Below are 23,247 nucleotides of genomic sequence, written 5' to 3'. Positions count from 1 at the left end.
TGCCACAGTCATTTACAACAGCGAAGAACTTAAGTGTTATAACTTGATATCAATCTGTCCAATGTTTGTAGAACAGCATTCCTTCACCTCAGAAATATTGCTAAGTTATGACACATGCTCTCAGCTGCTGATGCCAAAGAACTAATTCATGTGTTCATGAACTCAAGACTAGATTATTGTAATGCATTACTGGGTGGATGTACTGCAAGATAAATAAATAAACTCCAATTAGTTCAAAATGCAGCTGCCAAAGTACTGACTAGAACCAAGAAATATGATCATACTATCCCCATTTTATCATCATTACATTGGCTACCTGTTAAATTTTGTATTAATTTACAAATTCTGTTAACTTCATAGAAAGCTTTGAATGGTCTAGATCCACAGTAGTTAAGTGACCTTCTGACATGCTATATTCCATCACATGCACGATCCAAAACGGTAGATCCTTTTCCTATTTGGCTCCTAAACTATGGAATAGTCTCCCTATCACTGTTCGGAATGCAGACACACTCCCTCAGTTTAAGTCTAGACTAAAGACTCATCTAAATAGCGAGGCATACACCTAATTTATCCATCAACTCACAATAAGGCTGCTTCAATTAGGTCTGCTGGAACCAGAAACATATATCATGATCTATAACTCTGCATAAAATTGAATGGCATTTACACTAATATTATTTTATTTGTTTCCATGTTTCAACCTCGGGATACATATTCAGAGGTTAAAAGAACTGGCCAGATCCAGCTCTGTTCCTGCCTGGTGTCAGACTCCACTGTTACATGTCACTGAGTGATGATGACAAACTACAGCTGGTGCTAGCTAGATATAACTTCAGATTTTTACAACTGACTTCAGAGGATGAACTGATGCCAACTCCAACTGTAAGACATTAGATAAATCATATGCCACTACCTGAACCTTGGACTTGGATAGACCCAACCGAACCTCAACAAAATGACCTGCCGGTTGAACTGTAATGCACCTCATGGACCTCAGATTGATGGACTTTACTCTTGAAATGGAATACACAGACAATTGTTTAATTGCCAACATAAACCTTCATCAGCCAACTAACAAAGGACAATGAATCTATGTGAACATCTGCAGTTAATCCAGGATGGACTTCAAATATATTATTCATTAATATTACAGTTCATAAAAAATATTTTTTAAACACTGGACATAACACTTAACACTTACATTGCTTACTAATTTTGTACCATGACTTGCACTGCACAAAAATAACTTATATAGGCATTATATCCATGTTGTATAGCCAGAGGGGAACTGGCTCCCACAGTGAGCCTCGTTTCTCCCATGGTTATTTTTCTCCATTAACCAACATATCATGGATGTTTGTATTTCTTGCCACAGTTGCCTTCAGCTTGCTCACAGGGGTTCTAAATAAAATTATAATTTTTATACACAATTTACAATCATATTTAATCAAACTACACAATGATCACTCTAATACTTGATAGATATTACAGTTATTTTTGTTAATGCATGATTTTCTGTAAAGCTGCTTTGAAACAATGTGTTTTAAAAACGCTATACAAAAAAAATTACTTGACTTGACACACACACACACACACACACACACACACACACACACACACACACACACACACACACACACACACACACACACACACACACACACACACACACACACATGTTGTGTTTCCATGTTTTATGGGGACTTTCCATAGACATAATGACTTTTATACTGTACAAACTTTATATTCTATCCCCTAACCCTAACCCTACCCCTAAACCTAAACCTCACAGAAAACTTTCTGCATTTTTACATTTTCAAAAAACATAATTTAGTATGATTTATAAGCTGTTTTCCTCATGGGGACCGACAAAATGTCCCCACAAGGTCAAAAATTTCGGGTTTTACTATCCTTATGGGGACATTTGGTCCCCACAAAGTGATAAATACACACACACACACACACACACACACACACACACACACACACACACACACACACACACAGCTGCTCCATGCTGGGACAACAGTGGTCCACAAATAACACCACTATCGCTCAAGGCACACGCGCAGTTCTCACAAGCGCTCACTAAGCCACCGCACTATCACAGCCGAACACACACTCCCTCTGTGCCATGCCACAGGGCTTGAGAGCGAGGCAGGAATGATCTTTTCATCATCCGTGAAGATACAGCCCTGCCACAATACACCTGACAGAGCCCGACAGGCAAATTGGATTTGTGGAGATTGGTATTGTGTAGGCATGACAGTACTGCTAACCTGACTTAATTTGTCCAGAACTTCCTCACTGCAGCCATGACAAAATTAATCAAACGCAGCCATAGGGCTCCTTTATCAGACACGAGAATGAGCTCCTGGGAGGTGACGCTTAGATACTAACCTTCCACCTTGCATCTGCCTGTGGAGACCTGCTTGAGCTCCAGGTTGTTCTGCATAGCCGTCACCAGCATCTGACACTCGCTCTTGTAGGTGCGCCCGTCGCTGGCACAGATGGGTGCTGTGGGCGGACATGACTCTGGTGGGGCAAAGTTCAACTCCTTGTAGGTTTTTGTCTCCACCCAACAGACCATGCTTAAGCTGTTGTCTTTGTAACTGCAAGGATCTGGAGACAAAAGAGATAAAAAGAGTTAGACTGATATAAAATGATGATATTATCAATCGAGATTTTTTAAGTACGTCATGGTTCTTGTAAGTTCCAATTGTCTTTTGTTGATATAATGCTGATTAATCTAAAATGCTGCTTTAAATTTGAAAATGTTTGGCCTTTTTGCCACATTTATTAACAGAATATTTAGGTATGGTACTGTAAAGAATTTAACGATTCTGAATCCAATATCACTTACGAATTCCGGTTCAATTGAGGAAGCAACTATAATCAACCTGTCCCTAACTATATACAGGGTTCCCACCCTATTTGGCCAGTGGTATTCCATACATTTTTCAGACCTTGTTCACTCAGAAACTCGAGCAAGCTTTACTCCACACATGGGCAAAATCTAGCTGATGATATATTTTTAGGCAGAGGAAAACTAGAAAAAGTATATTCACTTGAGAAGTTTTCATGACTTTTCCATGATTTTTAAGATTTGACTCATTTCTATGACTTTCCAGACCTGAAAATTACAATAAAAAAATTCCCTTATATATTCAAGTTTTTCATGACCATGGGAACACTGTACAAACTAAACAAAATACAAAATAATACAGTTTTTGGAAACACATTGTTTGTTTTTTTCAATTAAGGTACTATTTGTTACAACAAAACTGTTGTATCTTATATACATCATTAAATTGTTGCCATATGAACAGCCAGTCAGTAACACTATGTAACAATTTTTTATTTTTTTTGGTTCCTGGGTATTACGTGTTATTTCCTAATTGCTTATGCCTCAAAAGTATAGAAAATGGCTATTATTCCCCACAAACTTTGCTTTTGTGACCAGGACAGTGATATTTTGAAATGTACCTATTTCCAATTAGTCTTTTCATTCACATAAAGTCATATGAATCCAAATTAATATGTATTTATACTAAAGTAATACAAAAATGACTTCAAAAGATTTAGAAGTGAGTAAAATTTTTCGAGATTTACGATTATACTGTAAATCACTTTCACGAATCAACCCCCAAATGTGGTCACCCATCATGTTCTCATTATACTGCCCTTGGTAGTGGTATTCAAAGTCCAGTGTATATTGATGGAAGCGCTCACCTTGCTCCTCCGAGTAAGCTCCCATGTTCTCCTTGAATTTATCAAGATGAGCATCAATGATATGGACTTTGAGGGAGTTCAGGGGTGGAGCTGAGGAGAGAAATCCTTACTACCCCAACCAAAAAGACATCAACAGCTTGATTAGAGATCTTGGTCTCACCAAGACCAATGCTGAGCTTTTGACATATAGGTTCAAGCAGTGGAACTTGTTGGATGAAAGTGTGCAAGTCACAGATCAGAGGAAGCATCACCAACATTTTCAACCTTCTACACCCATAAAGATGGGCTCTGCTTCTGCCACAAAGTGGCCAGTTTGTTTGAGGCAATCAGAATCTATAACCAGAATGAGTGGCGCCTCTTCCTTGACAGTTCATCCAGGAGCCTCAAAGACGTGCTGCTCCATAATGGTAACAAGTACCAGTCTCTTCCCCTGGCTCACTCTGTGCACCTCAAAGAGGTTTACAACAGCATCAAGATCATGCTGGATGCCTTGAAATATGATGAGTATGGCTAGGAGGTCATAGGAGACAGCAGGGACACCAAGGCGCACTACCACAGGCGGGACTAACCACAGCAGACTAAGTTCTCTGTGGGGAGGGACAACTTCAAGTGGGAGCCACTGGTGGCTGATGCCACCACTGCACATCAAATTGGGCCTTATGAAACAATTTGTCAGAGCTCTAGATAAGGAGTAGGTAGCCTCCAATTACCTTCAAGACTTCTTCCCTAAGCTGTCTGAAGCAAAGGTCATTAGCCGGTGTCTTTGTCGGACCACAGATAAAGAAGATCCTGGAGTGCAATGGATTCTCAAAGAAGCTCACTAGTAAGGAGAAAGCAGCTTGGAACAGCTTTGTCGCAGTGGTTCGGGGCTTCTAGGGGAATCATAAAACTATGTGGAGCTGATTGAGACTCTGGTGAAGAATTATAGCACAATGGGCTGTAGGATGTTCCTCAAAGTCCATATACTTGATGCTCATCTTGATAAATTTAAGGAGAACATGGGAGAATACTCAGAGAAGTAAGGCAAACACTTCCATCATGATATACAGGGACTTTGGACAGTGCTACCAAGGACAGTACAATGAGAACCTGATGGGAGACTACATTTGGGGGCATTCACCCGTTTTCTCATTGGAAATATGTAAATTTCAAAATATCACTGTCCTGATCACAAAAGCAAAGTTTGTGGGGAATAATAGCCATTTTCTAAACTTTTGAGGCATAAGAAATTAGGAAATAACACTTACTACCCAAGTACAAAAATTGTGTTACTTAGTGTAATTACTCTGAATTAAGTCACAAAAAGGAATATTCTGGGTGCAATTCAAGTTAAGCTCATTTAACAGAATGTATGGCATAATGTTGAATACTACAAAACTTAATTTCAAACTGGCCCACCTTTTCTTTAAAAAAGATACAATTTGTGTTACAGTGAGGCACATAAAATGGAAGAGAATGGGGCCAATCTGTAAACATTAAAATATTCACTGCTTCAGATAAACAATATGCTTGTTAACTTGTAATTTTAGTGTGATGAAATTGTTTGCTAACCATTTCCATGTAAAGTTATATCCAATTTTACAATGATGATATCATTACGTTAACCCTAAGACCTTAAAACGATAGAAAAATATGATTTAAACAACTAACTCCAGTTCTCTTTCATAATCTCGTGTTCAAGATCCACCTATGGGAAGGGCATCTGACATCTGCAGAAGCATCCAACTACACCAAGTCTGGCTTGACAGACAGGAGCACATTTCCAGTGCTGCTGTAAGGCCTCACCCTTACCTGAAGGCATAGACGGACCTGTACGTGCTACTTTCCTCAGTTGACATTCACTTCTCATGACCTCTGAACATTTAACTAACAGCTGTCATTGGATTTCACTTGTTGGCTTTCATTTCACAGTCTACAAGAGAATCAGCCTCCGCTAGGCGTGACTGCCAAGGAAATACCGGTCAGTTGCTATTTAATCCTGCCAGCAAGCCGGCTCAGGCAAAAAGAGATATATACCACCTTCAACCAGAAAGGGTGGTGCTATGGGTCTGGCCCGTGAAATGTCCAACCTGAACACATTGGGGCTTCCCGCCAAGGTGGTCGCCACTATACAAAATGCTAGGGCCTTGTCTATGAGGTCTTTGTATGATCGTAAGTGGAGCGTGTCTCAAAAATTGTGTAATTCACATCATTTAGTGTCATATCAGTGTTCAGTCACAGATATACTACTGATTTCTACAAAACCTTTTGGACAAATAGAAATCTTTTTTGGACATCAAGGTTTACCTGGTTGCCATTTCTGCTTGTAAAAGCAATATCTTTGGCATATAGCTCAAAGGGTCTCAGCCCCCTTCAGGCCTTAGGGCCCATTCAATGAGAGGCATGGCTGCTTCCTGAGCCCTGTTTCAGGGAGTCTCTCTGCAAGACATTTGCTCACTTTTGTCAGGTACTACAGACTAGAGGTCACCAGAAACCCAATAGCGCATGCGGTTTGGGTGTGGGTTCTTCATAATGGGTTCACATATAACCCACGTGTTACCACACAGGTTTCACTCCAAGAACAATCCTTTTATACCCTCCGGAATGGGCTGGGCCTAACGGCGGCACTGGACATGTGCTCCTGTCTGTAAAGATAGACTTGGTGCAATTGGATGCTTCTGCAGAGGTCAGGTGCATCTGCCCTTCCCATAGGTGGATTGCTCCACTCGATGTTTCAGAGAACTGGGGTTACAGAAAAGGTAACCTATTGTTTTAACAATACAATTAACTGCTTCACATTAATGCTTTTAACCCCTCCAAAAATAGCCCCATTCACTTCCAATACACTTTTGACTGTATGGGAGTATAAGTGAGCAGGAAACTGCACACCCTGAGGTTCATTGTTACCGGGGACTTTAACAAAGCCAATTTTAAAACAATTGCACCAAAATACCACCAACACATCAGCTTCAACACACGAGGGGACTGGGTTTTGGACCATTGCTATTCTCCTTTCCGGGGTGGCAACAAATCTCTCCCCCACCCACCATTTGGCAAATCAGACCACTCTTTCATTCTGCTTCTGCCCGCTTACAGGCAGAAACTGAAATGGGAAGCACCCACCCTCAGAACGATTCAGTGCTGGTCGGACCAATCAGACTGTTTGTTTCGGTCCGCCTCTGATGACGACATCTAGGCTTACACTGATAGCGTAACGTGTTTCATCAGGAAGTGCACAGAGGACGTTGTGCCAACCAAAACAATATGGATCTACCCCTACCAGAAACCATGGGTTAACGGCGATATTCACACGGCACTTAATGCTTGCACCTCCGCTTTTAATTCCGGAAACGCGGAGGAGCGTAAACAAGCCAGTTATGCCCTCGTTAACTCTATCAGTGCAGCCAAACGCCAGTACAGGCACAAAATTGAAGGACAGTTCAATACCACCGACACTAGAAGTATGTGGCAGGGAATTAACATCATCACGGACTACAAAGGGAATAAAAACTCCACCGTGAACACCGCTGCCTCTCTCCCGAATGAGCTTAATCCATTTTATGCTCGTTTCATGGACAATAACACCGCCCTCGCGGAGAGAGCACTCGCGGCTGACGCTACAGATGATGGTTCACTCTCTGTCTCTGTTGCGGATGTAACCCAATCCTTCCGACGGGTGAACATCCGTAAAGCCGTGGGTCCAGACGGCATTCTGACAATGATGAAACAGCCTACAGAGAGGAGGTGCACACTCTGACATGCTGATGTCAGGAGCACAACCTCTTCCTCAACGTCAGTAAAACCAAGGAGCTTGTGATGGACTTCAGGAAGAAAGACAGAGAACACAGCCCCATTACCATTAATGGAGTACTGGTGGAGAGAGTCAGCAGCTTCAAGTTCCTCGGTGTCCACATCACTGAAGAACTCACATGGTCCGTACACACTGAGGCCATTGTGAAGAAGGCTCACCAGCGCCTCTTCTTCCTGAGATGGCTGAGGACGTTTGGAATGAACCACCACATCCTCACACGGTTCTACACCAGTACTGTAGAGAGCATCCTGACTGGCTGCATCACTGCCTGGTACGGCAATAGCACCGCCCACAACCGCAAAGCCCTGCATAGGGTGGTGCGAACTGCCAGACACATCATCGGAGGTGAGCTTCCTTCCCTCCAGGACATATATAACAGGCGATGTGTGAAAAAAGCTCAGAGGATCATCAGAGACTCCAGCCACAAGAGTCATGGGCTGTTCTCACTGCTACCATCAGGCATGCGGTATCGTAGCATCAGGACCCACACCAGCCGACTACATGACAGCTTTTTACCCCAAGCAATCAGACTTTTGAACATTTGATCTCTCACGATCAACAATCAGCACTGCACTTTATTAATCTTATATCTCACACTGGACTGTCAAATATATTCTCCTCAATTCCACTACTGTATATATCTTTTTTATACAGTATACTCTTTATTTTTTTATTGTATGTGTATTCTATATTGTGTATATTGTTTACTGTACATTGTATATAATTATTGCGTTGTGTAAGTATGTATACATTTGATATGTAAATTGTGTTGTGTAAATATGTTGTTTATTGTAATTGGTATATGTCTCGTCACTGTCATGACTGCTATGTTGCTCGGAACTGCACACAAGACTTTTACCTACTGTTGCTCTTGTGTACATGGTAGTGTGACAATAAAGTGATTTGATTTGATTTGAAGTGCCTCCATTATGATTTGTTTAGGAAGGATGAGTAAAATGTTTTTTTTTTGTGGTAATCACCACAAATTCTGTCGATTGAGCTTAACTTGCACTGAACCTAGAATATTCCTCTAAGGAAACATGACACAGTAAATGTTCTTAGTTAATTATGAGTTGGATTTAAGTGAATGCTTTTGACTGATTCATTGAAAAGAACCAGCTGATAAGAATCATTAGCTTGTGCATTGGACAACATTGGTTGGCTGCACTTACAACTCAGCTAAAACAATTTATTTTTCCAAACGTCATAAATTATTTGCTTACGGTAGTTTTTAAAAAGTAGAACCACTTTCAAATAAGAACCGATCCTTGATGCCCAACCCTTTTTTTAGGATTAAATGGGAATGGGAATGGAGGGAACTAGTTCGGGAAATGATGGTAACCAGACTTGACTCTATATATGAGAGCACAGGTGCCAACCGCAAAGCCTGACACAATCTTATTCGAAAGCATCTTCCAGCCACCATTGATAGAGATGTTGTCAAATGCATATATTGAGGAGAAATGGTGAAATAAGAAAGATATGGGTGACAGCTGATGGGCGGGAAGTGATGAGTGGGTAGAGTTGATGGCTCTATGTGGCTGCAGGGGGCTCAGGGACCCGGCCCTGGCAAGATCGCACATAATAGTAATACCAATGCCATGATGGATATTGAAATAAGTGTGACAGTTTTGCCTGCCTCCACAATTTCCAGAAACAAGGCAACACAAAAGACTTATCAGCCAGTGTTGTGGTAAGACAACACCAAGCCGCAAGCAAGTCATACAGTCAGAAAAGACAGAGGCACACAGACAGAATGAAAAAGACGAAAGGCAGAGACAGAGAGGACAAAGGAAATTAGACAAAACAGAGAGGCATAAAGACAAAACACATAAACAAAACAAAATGACAGAGAGGAGAGGAAGAAACATGGGCAAAAAAAGAGAAAAAGGAACTGGGAACAAAATAATCGGGAAATGAAGACAAAGCAAGAGAGATAGAGAGACATCATGAAAGCAAATAACACACACACCAAACTCAATTCTAAGGCACTGAATTAAAAGCAAAGACATAATGGACATAAAAAAAAATGAGAAAGCCCAGCTGCACAGCAGGTGGAGAGAAAGCCAGGCTTACAGGAAGCATTACACAGGTCAGGGACTAGTACACATGTAAACTAACACAATAATAGGACAGCTCTCAAAAGAGGGGAGTTTAGAGCCTGACCAAAAAGGTCTGGCACAATTTAGGTACTCGAACAAAATCTAACCATCTTTGCGCACCACCTCAGTACTTCACAAATGTAGCTAAAATGTGGTGCAGAGAAGTCTTTATTATTATTTAAAACTTCCTTTTTTCCAGTTTAACTAATGACAATGTCATTGTAAAAGGCACAACTCATGCACTTTTACAATGACATCGTCATGAGTAACATAACATTTAAAAAGGCACATAAAAAATTAACAGATTGCATTCATTTACATTTAGGGGTTTCGGGTATGATTAATTTAGTTAATTAATTCAGGAATATAAAGGTACCTCTTAAAATCTATTAATTACTATTTTCTACACATTAGGTTCGACATCATAATTTTCACATTTTTCTTTTGTAAAATATTACATTATTTGCATTTACAGCTTATATAAATCAAGAAAAAATAGGAACATTCGCCTTGAGTTCAGCTACCTTCCCCCCCAAAAATAAAATAAAATCTGCCACGTTACCTTTAGATAAAGATTGTGACTTGATCCCAGACTTTATATACTGTAAAAAAGTCACATGCTCTCAGTATATGCACAGACCCACTTTTCCATTTTTTCCCAAACATTTGACCCACTCATTGCACCTCTGTTTGCATCCTCCAGGTTAAATATATAATAATTTATTTGATATAAAAACATATGTGTGTATTAAACATTGTGACACTTTACAATAAGGTTGCATTTGTGAACATTTGTAACTACATTAGTTAACATGTTCCAAGAATGAAAAGTACTTTTACAGCACTTTAACAAAACATTTTTACTGTCAATTTTAAAATACACCAACATATTTTAACATTAAAAGTTGTATATGTTAACATTAAGACATTATGAACTAACAATGAACAACAGTATATTTAGAAATTAAATATTGCTACATTCTTTAATTTAAATGCTGCAAAAAAGATTGTTCACCATACATACGGTCTCTACTGCTCAGTGTCAACTGTAGAAAGCAGTAAACACTGTGTAGGGGGACTGTGAATCAGAACCAGGGCTGGACTGGTAATCTGGCATACCGGGCATTTTCCCGGCGGGCTGACGCACTTTGGGGCTGATCAGGGGCGGACTGGCCATCGAGAGAATTGAGCGGGCTGGTGGGTCAGCTGCAAAACGGGCCGAATGGGCCGAGATAAGATAAAATGAGCTGCCACGTTATGCAGAACGGACCACAAAATGGTGTGCGATATGCAGAAAAGAACAGTGAACACCCCCCCGCTCAACTTTTGGGCCAGTTGCTATGTAAAATCCCGGGCCGATTTCTCTTCCCAGTCCAGCCCTGATCAGAACATATAGTCTTTTGTAAATATATTGATGATAATCGAATCTGTTGCCATACAATACGTTTTGATTTTCTTCGGCCTTTAAGCCACTTTGTTTTGCTAGTAAAGAAGTGAGTTAAATCAAAGAGACAAACATGGACATAAAATAAACAAAAAAATGCAGCTGTAAGGCAGGCGGGGAGAAAGAAGAGATACAAGCATTGATGCCAGGTCAGGGACTGGTATAAATGAACACAATAAAAGGAAGGCTCTCACAGGAGGAGAGTATGGAGCCTGACCAAAAAGCCAGACATTACAACTGGAGAAAACATTAGCTCTCATTAAGAGAGGCCGGCCGGAGATACCATTCAGTGTATCGCAGTGTATAACAGTGCCATGCAAGGGTGGTTGTAATTATCCAGATACACTGAGCCCTGCTCCAGCAGACTGTGCAAGAGGCCGCTCCATTAGACTTGCCTCTGTATCTGTTTGCCTGACAGTTGCTGTCCAAGGCTTTAATGCATGTGTTGGAGGAAAAACTAGCTGTAATTTATGGGGATAAATGTTTGTAATGAGCAGGCCTAAAATGTGTCTGAGTGTGCTTTGATATAACAGTAACCCATGTCCTGCTGAACAATTGTATGCGTGTGAATGTTTGCGTTTTGTTGCTTTATCCCTAGGGGGGCCAAATGTATGGCCAAAAGTATGTGGACACCCCCTTCTAATTATCAGGTTTGGCTATTTCAGCTACATCCATTACTAACAGGTGCATACAATTAGGCATACAGCCATGCAATCTCCTTAGACAAACGTTTGTAGTAGATTGAACCACTCATTTTTTGTTACAGCATGATAATGCCTCTGTGTACAAAGAGAGGTCCATTAAGAAATGGTTTACTGAGACTGGTTTGGAGAAGTTTGACTGGCCTGCACAAAGCCCAGACCTGAATGCCATTGAACACATTTGGGATTATTTGGAATCACAACTGCAAGACAGACCCAAATCCTCAACATCACAGATGCTCTTGTATTCGAATGGGAGCTAATTGCCAAAGCCATGTTCAGACAGCTAGTGGAAAGCCTTCCCATAAGACTGGAAGCTGTTATGCAGTAGAGGCAAAGGGAGGACCAAATAACTTTTAGTGTCAATAGTTTTGATAATAAATGTTAAAACAAGCACATATGGATGTGGTTTTCAGGTGTCCACATACATTTTTTAGAGTACCATGTAGAGTACAAAGGCCATGCTGATCGAGACTGGTTTATGCTAGATAATGCTGGTGTATTGCTGGTCTAGCTGGTGGACCAGCAAAGCCAAGCAGTTCTCCAACAAAACTTAAGAAGCTGAAACTGGTCGAATAGCATGGTCTTTCAGATGAAGCTTGGTGGCCAGTGAAGTTTTGATGATAAAATTAGATAAAAAGCCTGGTGTGGACACCATCACACCTGCATTCCAATCTTGAGGACCAACATCCAAAAAACTGCATACACTTATCTTTTCAGAAGGGGGTTCAGCAGCTCAGTGATAAAAAAGTCAGTGGGATGTCCACGAACTTATAATTCTTAAAGATGATTAAGAAAGACACAAACAAATAGCTGCTGACATATAGTAAGAGTAGAGAGATGTAAAATTATTGCAGATACCATTATCCAGAAAATGTGGTTGTAAAAAGGTCAATGGAAAGGAGGCGGCGAGAACCGGCTTGACAATACAAATAATAGTTTTAATGATAAACTTAAAAGACAAACACACACATGATGGACATGTCTGTAAACGATCTCTCTCTCTCGCACAATCCTCCGCAGTCGACCTTTATCCCTCTCGGAGGCTTGATTAGCCTGATAAGGGACAGGGTGTGTAGATCACAACCCGGTCACGCCCTCCGCCCTGCCACAGTGGTCTTTCAAGGAGTTCTTATTGAAAACATTTTGTTTGCAAATCTGAACAGTTTGTGACATTGTTGAACTCTCTTCACTAGAAATTCTAGAGAAGACACATGTGAGATTACTAGGGTGTTTAGCTCAAAGGAATAATTTCAGAAGAAGAAGGTTTAAGCTAAAGTCTCCATTTGTTCTCCATTTAATCTTACTGAAGATAAGAATTGAGTTATTGAAGATATCTCATTTGTGATTTTTCTTTCCTATTGGGTGACTATATGTGAATATCATAATCAGAAAGACAGTAACTGCTAGAACTATGTAACCATGTAAGATTTAGACTTGCTGGCCATCCTCCTTGGTTCTTTGTGTTCCCAAGGGGGTTAAACCGAAAGATACTCTCCCAGCTCTGCCAAGACACAAACTACACACGTCCTCTGGGACCCAGGGCATTCATCCAGCCCTGTCTCCCAGGGAGCCATCATTTATAAGAACAGTCTGTCTGCCTCAAGATACACCTCAATGTCACACACCCCACACCAAACACAAGCTTCCAGAAAGTTCAGAAGGAAGTCGTAATTACTCTGACTCTCTAAAGAGAAGAGGCACTAAATCGTCTCAGTGTGTTGCATTATTAACAAGATAAAACCGTCATGTCAATTAAAAAAGAAATGGTTAAACAACAGGGGGTGTTTGATCTTTGTTATGCAATAATGAAACAATGGATCTATGAAAATTGAAGATGTCTAATGATTACCCTCTGATGGTTGCAGAGTAGATAAGTTTAAATGCTAGAATGACTGAGGGTACGTTCACACAGTCAGTGTTTGGAATTAACCACTGTATTTACCAACAATTGAGACAAACCATCTTACAGGTGCAGCTTTAATACTTTCAAATAACCAATAAGTCTATTCTTTTTCTTTTCTCACGGCAGCAGGGAATAATTAAAAGTACACATCTTAGGCCACATCTATACTAATCAATGTTTGTTTTAAAATGCATTGATTTTGCAATGACTTCTCATCCACACTGGAAGGGTTTTCCTCTACCGAATATGGAGACTTAGAAAGAATAATAAAAATTTAAATAACCATGACAACAGGAAAATGGAAATGGAGCTTTCTGAAGAAAATCTATTAGTGTAGACATGGCTCAAGATGGCAACTTTTTTAAACACCGGAAAGTCTTTTTACAATTCACAAAACACTATTTAATAAACAAGTCCAATCGAAGAGCAAGTTCATTTTTCAAATCCGAATTAACCAACAGCAGCTTCGAATTCTTTATTTTTTTGAGTGTAAAGCACAAATTTTGTGTCACGAGCAGACCACCAAACTGATGGAAACAGCTCCAGAACATGACGATTGTATTTGAAAACACAAGACCAAATTAAATGCACACAATACATGTGTATGTGCAGTGTAGAGAAGCTACTGCACTGCATTATGTAACAGACAACTTGTTGTCCATGGTGGTTCCGTTCACACATTACAGGTTTATCTAACTCACTTTCAAGCTGCGAGAGTGGATCCAGAAAATCTGTATTTGGTTAAAGAATGTGGCTGAAACTGTCATTTATAACTTAAATGTGTGTGTGAATGTAACCATATTTGGCTAATACAGGACTGGCAAAACAAATTCTGCCACTTTCTGAACATAAGATTCTGAACATAATCTGAGAGAGATAGACAGCAGAATCTGCTGAAACATTCTAACATGTCGCTCCAAAATATCACAGAGGGGTGGAATAAGCTGAAAAAGGAATCTGACAGCTCGTCAGGCAGTGTGGATGGGAAAAGTCATCAGGCAGTCCAATCTGGGCAGAGGGATTTTCATGAATGGCACTCTGTCCCCATGACTCAAATTCCCTCCTAACACGAAAAAGTCATGATTTAATCAAAGAAGAAGAGCTAAAAAATCCAGACACATAGCATGGTGAGACATGACGGGGACAGAAGCTCTCTGCAAAATAATTGATGTACTGGATTTCATCCCTTTTTTATTTAAAATGTATCCACAATACTCCTTAACAAGACTAGCATTTAAAATTTAGTGGAACAAAAATTACATTCCAAAAACACCAGCCAAACAACTACTGTCACTTTAAAGTCAACATTAATCAAAATCGATCCTTTTTACTTTATTGTGATCGATTTCTTGGTGCATATTTTTTTAAAATAGTGCTTTTGTCATTATAATCAAAATGAATAACTTGCTCTTTCTTTTTCTGATGACACCACCTATGTAGGCCACACAAGCTATTGGATAATGCTAACCAAAAGCTAATTAGCTATTTAGGCAAAATTGTTTTTAAATCACATGTAGGACTTGCTTGATTCTGGTATAGACTGCCCATTTTTCATGAGCCATGAATTATTGACCAATAATGTCTTAGAAACTGTTGCCCTGCCACAATTCCTCTCAAACTTCTATGGGAGTAGTGTGTGTTTAAGTGGGTTTTTATCAAAATAAAATGTTTAAATTAAAACACATTGTTGCTGGGACATTTAGTAAAGTGACACAAGTTACCCAGAAAAGATATCTGCATTGTTTTTCTTTCAATGAAAAAATTAAATAAAAAATACAAATCTTTACATAAAAAGTGAGCAACCATAACCGAGAGAGTGGAGCTTGGCGAAGGTTCAATACCAAATGGATGAAATCAAGTACCAGCCTAAATTTGTTTCTCATTAAATGTTCTTTATCTTGCATAAAAACTTCACAGTAAAATGGGTTGCGAACAGGGGGATTTGCATTGACTTAAAAGGAAGCTGCAGTGTAAAAATGGTGAGATTGGAAACAGAAATTCAGTGTGATAATGACAGATAATACAAATTTAATGACCCTTTAAGGCTCTCCAGACTCACCACAGCGGCCTTGGTGATGCACATGGATGTTCTTCTGGGTGGCACAGGCTTTCATGTTGAGTTCACATTCGCTTTGGTAATCCAGACCATCGCTGCCACATACCACGTGCTTGGGGACATTCTCACAAGTCAAAGGACACATGCATTTGGCAGACAGGCCGTCTGATGACTGGATGCAGGTGCTACCAAAGCTGCAGGTCACTTCACTGCATGGGTCTTTCCGAGCTAAGAAACAAGATAGAAGAGGGGAAAACGGTTAATACAACATCATAATAGAAACTAGATTCTAGATTACTAGATTCAAATACATAAATCACACCTTGAACACTTGGGAGGAGTCTAAGACACAGTCAATTTGACACCCAGCCCAGGGTGATCTCCAAACATGAACCCAATTATGGGTATAAAAGTGGGCTGAGGTGAGACACGGTCTCCCAGCACCTCCATGCATATAAGCTGTGCCCAACGTCAGGACAGATGGCAGAGTAAAGTAGTTTAACCTGGGCTGAAGAATAGCTTAATGCCCCAGACTCGAATTTTTGGTCACAGCTGGGTGGTTGTACAAACAAGTTACTCTAATTCACCATGGACCATTTCAAGCGATCTTTGCATTCACAAAACATTCTAAATTGCCATGCTTCAGTGTCTTCCTATGCTGGAGGGACCAAATCAGCTCTTTTTCATTCTGAAAATAAGAAAGCCTGTTTTTTCTGCAAAGAACTTTGTCTGTTTCTTATTAAATATTTCACCAAGCAAGAATAACTTCAATTCTCTATAAACAAAAGAGGTGAAAGTTTTGTCAGAGCGATTTAACTGAGATAAATATTTTTTGTGTTTAATACTCAGTGCAAGAGCAATCCGATTATTAGCAATCACAATTGCTATTTGTCATACTAATTATTTTTCCATACAGCACTTCATCTCATAACTCTCAACATTTGTGCTATGGTCATGAATGATACTAGTCAATATGGTTTGACTTGTTAATGAGAGGTTCACTTACTTTTCTAAGCAGTCTGACTTGTTTTTTGTTTTTTTTTGCTTAGTGAAAGTAAAAATCGGGAAAAAATCCCCAACTAGATATCAGGATATTATAGAGACTTCATGCCCTTACAAGCATCTACCAACAGCCTAGGAACTACCTAAAGCACACTAGCAACCACCCAGAACACCCTAGCAACCACATGTGTGAGCTTGAGTGTGCTCTTCTGACACACACCACTGTTCAAAGGCAAATCCCAACATTGTAGTGACAAGTTTTGCCCAGCCAAGCATCGCTCTATCTAGTTATCATTATTATTTAAAAGATAAATATTTATGAAGCACTGACAAACAGATCCCGAAGAGTGCAGGGACCATGGCATTTTCAGAGAGCGCTAGTTTCATTTTCGACCGTCGACCCTCCCAAACGCCAAACACTCTAATGTTTCCATTCCCTTTATCCCTGTTTTCAAGTCAGTGTGTCATATCAGCCTACAGTCTCCACGTATCATTTGTGTGTTTTACTTCATGTAAATCTGTTAAGAGAACCCACTTATTCAATTAAAGGTTTTCTGTTTCTCTCTAAGGACCACGCTCCGTTCTCCCAGTGTGATGTGAACGCTCACAAACCCACACATACGCATGTGATAAACCTGGCAAACATCATGCCGCTTTAGTGTGCGTTGTGATCAAAGTGCTCATTCTTTTTTCCTCCTCTCCTCCTCTAAAAAAAGAATACTGCACCTCCTTCGTCTTTGCATTTCTGAATCTCATGGTTTATTAGCTTGGGCTCAATAGAAAACAAAAAAAAAATCACACTTCCAAATAACTCACTGTGAATTTCTGCTTGGAGGATGTGCTAATACACACCATTATACTGCAGACAACAACCTTCAGCAGGCATTGTTTTAAAGCTATGGAAAGACAAGGAATATATGCATTCGATTTTTTCCCATTATGATAAAAGAGCCTGCAACAGCCCTTGGGGTGGACTGGCACATTCCGTTATTCCGAGTCTTTCTTCATTGTCACAGTCATAACTGATGACAAGCAAGCTCAAATTATTATTTTTATTTCAATGGACTGGATTCATCCCTGACAGCCTGACTGTGAGATGTTTGATTTCATCTGTGTCATCTAAAGTTCTTTTCTAAATCAGTACTGATGTGACTGTCAAACATATCCTGCAGATGTAGCTTGTGTCGGACAGGAAATATGCATGCAATGTGCAAAGAGGATTGTACTAAAGATGACTACAACACTAGCCGCCCTTTCATGTTTTAAGTCTGAGAAAAAAAGCCCCCCATCGTTGTCAAATTGCAGCAAGAGCCCGTCGCCAACACTTTTTTTTATGTACACCTGTCAGACACCCCGCTATGAAAGATTTTAAACTGGTTTGAAATTTGACAGGCAGTGTTAATATGAAAGGCGTTTTGATTTTGTGAACTGTAACGAAGACGAGATGAAAAAGATCATGATGACAAACGAACCTTTTTAATTAAAACATACTATTGATGAAAATATGAGATTAATAACAGGTGAACTTGAACTAAGTTACACGCTAGAAAAAACTGTCTAAATGCGAGGAATTCATAAAAAAAGAGTGTGAAAGATCTCTAGCTTTCTTGTAGAGGAGGAAGCGGGAGCTGGATATATAATCCATGGCAGTCTTATTAATACACACATTTCAGTGACACACACTAACTAAGGCTTTTCAGCAAAACCAATGAACACACACATAGAGACTGCTGCATGCATCTCTCTCTCTCTGTCTTGCTCACTCTCTCTCTCTCTCTCATCCGGTGGTTGCCCTTTTATGCCTCTCCAGCTCTCACTGCAACACCACACAGCTGTTAGAGATACTTTCCCACAGGTGTGAATCCTAACCGCTCTTCCTCTCCTGGCCTCGCTCTCTACAGATGTCGCTCGGCCATGCCCCCATCACCACATTCCCCCATTGTCCGACTCAATCCGGGGAGCTGTCCGGCCTGTCACTTACACCCCCCCCCACCAATTCTGGAGAGGAAGTCCACAACATCCGTCTGGGTCCCCGGGCTGCGCCCCCCTTTTTAGTCATACCAGTCAGCGGGCTGGTGATGGTCAAATAGTTAGGCACAAGCCTACAATAATAGCTAGCCAGCCCCAGGAACTGTCTCACCTCCTTTTTGGTCTTAGGTCTCGGGCAGGCTGCAATTGTTGCGGTCTAATCGATTTGGGGCCACACCTGCCCATGACACAAGTGGAAGCCTAGATACCCTACTTCCACCCACCCAAGTGCGCACTTCATTGGGTTTGCCGTGAGTCCCGCCCATATCAACAACCTCAGAACAGCCCTCAGATGCCACAGGTGCCATCTGATCTGCCACCAATGATGTAATCTAAATAGGAACGTAGACGGGGCCACGAACAAACCGAAAAGAAGCATCAAGAATTGGTGTAATCCTAACGGTGTTGGAAATGCTGTCTTTTCATGGGGGATGGGAGTTAAGGAGATCTGCCAATATCCCTTCATCAAATCCAGTGTAGAATAAAAGCCAAGCGTGCCTAACCGATCGAGCAGTTCATCATTCCGAGGCATCGGGTACGCATCAACTTAGACACCACATTGACTTTACTATAATCCACACAGAACCTGGCCCAGTCACTGTGGTATTCTTCTATTACCCCCATATCCAGCATGGACTTTAATTCTTCCTGAAAAACGTCTTTCTTGTGCTCGGGTAATCGATAATGCTGACTATGTACCACTACCCCTGGGGTCGTTTTGATATGGTGCTCTATGGGATTTGAATTCTCCTTGCAACATGGCAACCTCTGTGACTTGGGATGGTGAGAGGTGGTCTCCACAAGTGACCGGGGTGACTCGATCAATTGCTTTTAAGTTCACCTCTGGTCTGAGCTCCTCCCACTCTGGAACCACCATCACCAAAGTCACAGGGACCACCTCTCTCCATGGTTTTATGAGGTTGCGGTGGTAAATCTGACATGTTCAAACTCTATCTGTTCGTTTCACCTCATAATCGATTTCACTGATATAATCGAACTCACAGTGTGACCTCAAAGGGTCTTTGCCACTTGTCGAGTAATTTAGAGCTCGATTTGGGGAGCAATACAAGGGCTTTATCTCCCGGTGAAAATTCCTGTAGCCGAGTACCCCTATTATACAGCCGGCTTTGATGTTCTTGAGCCTGGAGCAAATTCTCTTGTGTCAATTGCCCCAGTGTGTGGAGTTTTGCTCTAAGGTCAAGAACGTATTGAATTTTGTTTTTGCTGTTTGAAGGTCCCTCCTCCCAATTTTCTTGTAGGACGTTGAGCAGGCCGCACATTCAACGCCCATACAATAATTCAAATGGGGAGAACCCCCTATGAGTCTTGCGAATAATAGGGGCTTGAGCCACTTGTCCCAATTTCGAGTGTCTTCATGCACAAACTTACAAATCATATTCTTTAGTGTCTTATTAAATCGTTCAACCAAGCCATGCATTTGGGTGTGGTAAACACTGGTCCGAATTGATATAATGCCCAATAATTCGTACAGTTCGTGTAGTATACGTGACATGAATGTAGTGCCCTGATCAGTGAGGATTTCTTTTGGAATCCCCACTCAGGAGATTATTCTGAAGAGTGCCTCCACAACACTTCGTGCATGAAATGTTGTGCAGAAGCACTGATTCCGGATATTGCATTGCATAGTCCACCAGAACCTACACATAGCGACAAGCCGAGCTGCTATGAACTGTTGGGGTCACCACAGAGATGAGCTGTTTTCTCTTTTGCTTTAGTGCTCATTTTCACAGGTGAAAATACAGTGTTCCGAGAAAGAGTGGGATGGTATAGTTACCAATAAATGAACTTGAAATGTCTCTCACAGCCAATTAACTGCTCTCAACCAACTCTGAAAAGATATGCCAGTTTAGGACTATGAGATATGAAGCAGGAAGCAGGCAAGAAATAATAGAATCCCTATCTGGCATATTTTACAAACTAATAAGCAGAGTAAAAGGTGCAAAGAGGCTAAGAGATGGAAGTTAGATGAAGAAGAGATGTGCCTTCACTGATCCGCTCTCCCACAGAGCTGTGATAATATGGTAGAGCTGGATAAATTAAACCGCAATGTGTGTGGATAGAAGTCAGCAGCCGCTACGTGAGCATGATGGGATCAGCTCGGTGACACCCACCAAGCACTGCATGCCCCTGGGACGCTCTACAGGGTGACAGAGGATGTATGCATATGTACTGTATGTGTGTTAATTATGAAGAGTTGAAAGGAAGAGAATGTGAGTGCCACATTTATCTCCTAAGCCTGTAACCCATCCACCCACATCCACACTAGAGGTGTGGTATTTTGGTGTTATTTTACCTCACAATACTGTATCGATAATTCTGACACCTTCAAATGCCATTGATTCTTACAAATCAATATTTTGTTACATTTTCACTTAAATTTTTGGGTTAAAAAATACTCCACTCCACCACTACTCAGAGTATGCGAGAACTCAGAACAAGCTATGGAAATAAATCATGTGCAACATTGGATGGGTTTCCATTAGGGATGTGCGAAACTAGTCAACTGAACAGTACTGATGCTGCTAGTAGACACTGGAATTACTAGGCGGTTAACATTTTTACCCATTAAACTGTTCAACATTTTTACACATTTACATTTGGCTTTATATTATTACAAAAGCTGCGCTTCAATTGCTGTCATGTTCATGTTAGACATTTTAAATATAATTAATAATACAAATATTATTTAAAAAGAGGATATCTGGAGCAGATACAAAGTTTAATTTCACCTCAGGCTTCGCGTGCTTCTTCCCTCTCTCACTCGCGGCATGAAGGAAAATGTCCTCTCGCTAGACAAGCAAACTCTGCAAAGTAACTATGAAATCACTTCGTGGTGGTGCAGGAAGTGGATTTCTGAAACTTTGGCTTGCAATTCATGATGGATGTTTTCACATTTGAGTCTTCTTTAAATCTGTGCGTGATTGTAAGTTATTTTCCTGAGATGGCTTTTTCAAGTGAAGGATAATCACTTCAGGTAAGTCAGGTCCTGTCTTTTACTAGACCATGTTGACGTGTTAATTTTGTTCATAATTTTTTTTACCCTGCTGATTAAGAAGGTTATTTTCAGTGAGATGCCGGGTTAAACTATCTTTTATTTTGCGTGCACGTCATGTTTAGGACAATGCATTAGGTTTATTGTTCATTTCTCACAGGCCTATTTTTTGTATCAAACTGTTTTTTTGGTTGGTTTTTTTACATCGTAACTGTTATTGGTTAACATTTTTTTACCAAAAAGTTGTCATATTAGATCATAGGCTAATGCACACTGTGAAATACATGCAACTTGTTTTCTCTCATAGACTTCGCTAACCTGTTAAATATTTTCAATAATGTCCTCACTGTTTTAATATGTTAAGTAACTTTTACTAGGTGAATTCCATTTAGAACAGGCTATTAGGGTTTCTCTATTGGTCCTGCACTGTTCATACAATTGTTTCCTATAAATATGTGTTATGAATGCAGACAAGGAGTGGGATCTAAATGTGGGTTCTTTATTAACTGAAATGAGTAAACACAAAACAAGCAGGAACAAAAGAAAACATCCACGGGGGGACAAAACTGAAACTAAAACACGAACACAACGGAGGAACACGGAACTAGGGAAACACGGCAGGAAGAAAACACGGCAACACAGGCAACGGAGCAAACATAGGAACATCAACATTCAACGATCGACAAGGAGTGGAGAACAAACAGGGTTATATACACAGACACAGGATGATCACAAACGACAATCAGGTGCGAACAATGACAGAGTGCTGGCAGTGATGAGATCCGGGACATTGTGGGAAGAGTAGTTTTAGACAAAGACAAGTGAAACACAGGGCAGACAACAAGGGAATCGTGACAATATGCCTTTATTCGATAATAACGTTGATTCAGTGAATGTTTCATGTTCCCATTTTCAGCGGAATTTAGAGTCAGATTGTTTTTTACTGTTTTCTGAAGGTTTTTTACTTTGTAGAATAGTCAACAAGTCGATGCCAAAATTTCCAAAATAATTGCAAATGTTGGGATATTGCATCAAAATGCTGGATGGAAACACAAAAACACAATATAAATCTTCTAAATAATAATCAAATCTTCAAATTATAAATAAAAATGCATATGCTCACATTAGGGGGCTAAATTCTATATTAAATAAGAAGACGTGCAGGAACTACAACTGAAACAAATTTTCTGAAAGTATTTCTATAAAATGTCATTTTTATTTGCAAAGCACTTTTCACAATGCACATCGTTTCAAATCAGATCTACAGACAATTATGCTGTAATGTCTTAAAGATCTCATTGAGCAGATTCATTAAAATATTTAATAGAAAATTAGGCCTTAATATTATTTGTCATTAGGTAAATTTATGGCAATATAGATGCACATCAAAAAAGTAATGTAACTTTGCCTCAACAAGACATGCAAATACATAATTCACTCAGAGAATATCATCAATATCACAGCATAGCA

At 40.2% G+C, this 23,247-nt stretch overlaps 1 protein-coding gene across 6 annotated transcripts in view; it reads right to left on the bottom strand.

Annotated features, from left to right (window-relative positions):
• LOC127629228 (agrin-like) overlaps nucleotides 1–23,247 on the bottom strand; it is a 393,795-nt gene that overhangs the window by 124,838 nt on the left and 245,710 nt on the right. For all 6 annotated transcript variants that reach the window (XM_052106358.1, XM_052106359.1, XM_052106360.1 and 3 more), the window contains 2 exons: nucleotides 15,738–15,962; nucleotides 2,404–2,625 (listed from right to left, as the gene is read on the bottom strand). In XM_052106358.1, the coding sequence (XP_051962318.1) occupies nucleotides 2,404–2,625; nucleotides 15,738–15,962 (447 nt within the window). The remainder of the gene's footprint in view (nucleotides 1–2,403; nucleotides 2,626–15,737; nucleotides 15,963–23,247) is intronic.

This window comes from Xyrauchen texanus, chromosome 35 (genome assembly GCF_025860055.1).
Source record: "Xyrauchen texanus isolate HMW12.3.18 chromosome 35, RBS_HiC_50CHRs, whole genome shotgun sequence".
Lineage (NCBI taxonomy): Eukaryota > Metazoa > Chordata > Actinopteri > Cypriniformes > Catostomidae > Xyrauchen > Xyrauchen texanus.
The sequence above is the reverse complement of the archived record's forward strand: the minus strand, read 5'-3'. Positions and strand labels throughout refer to the sequence as shown.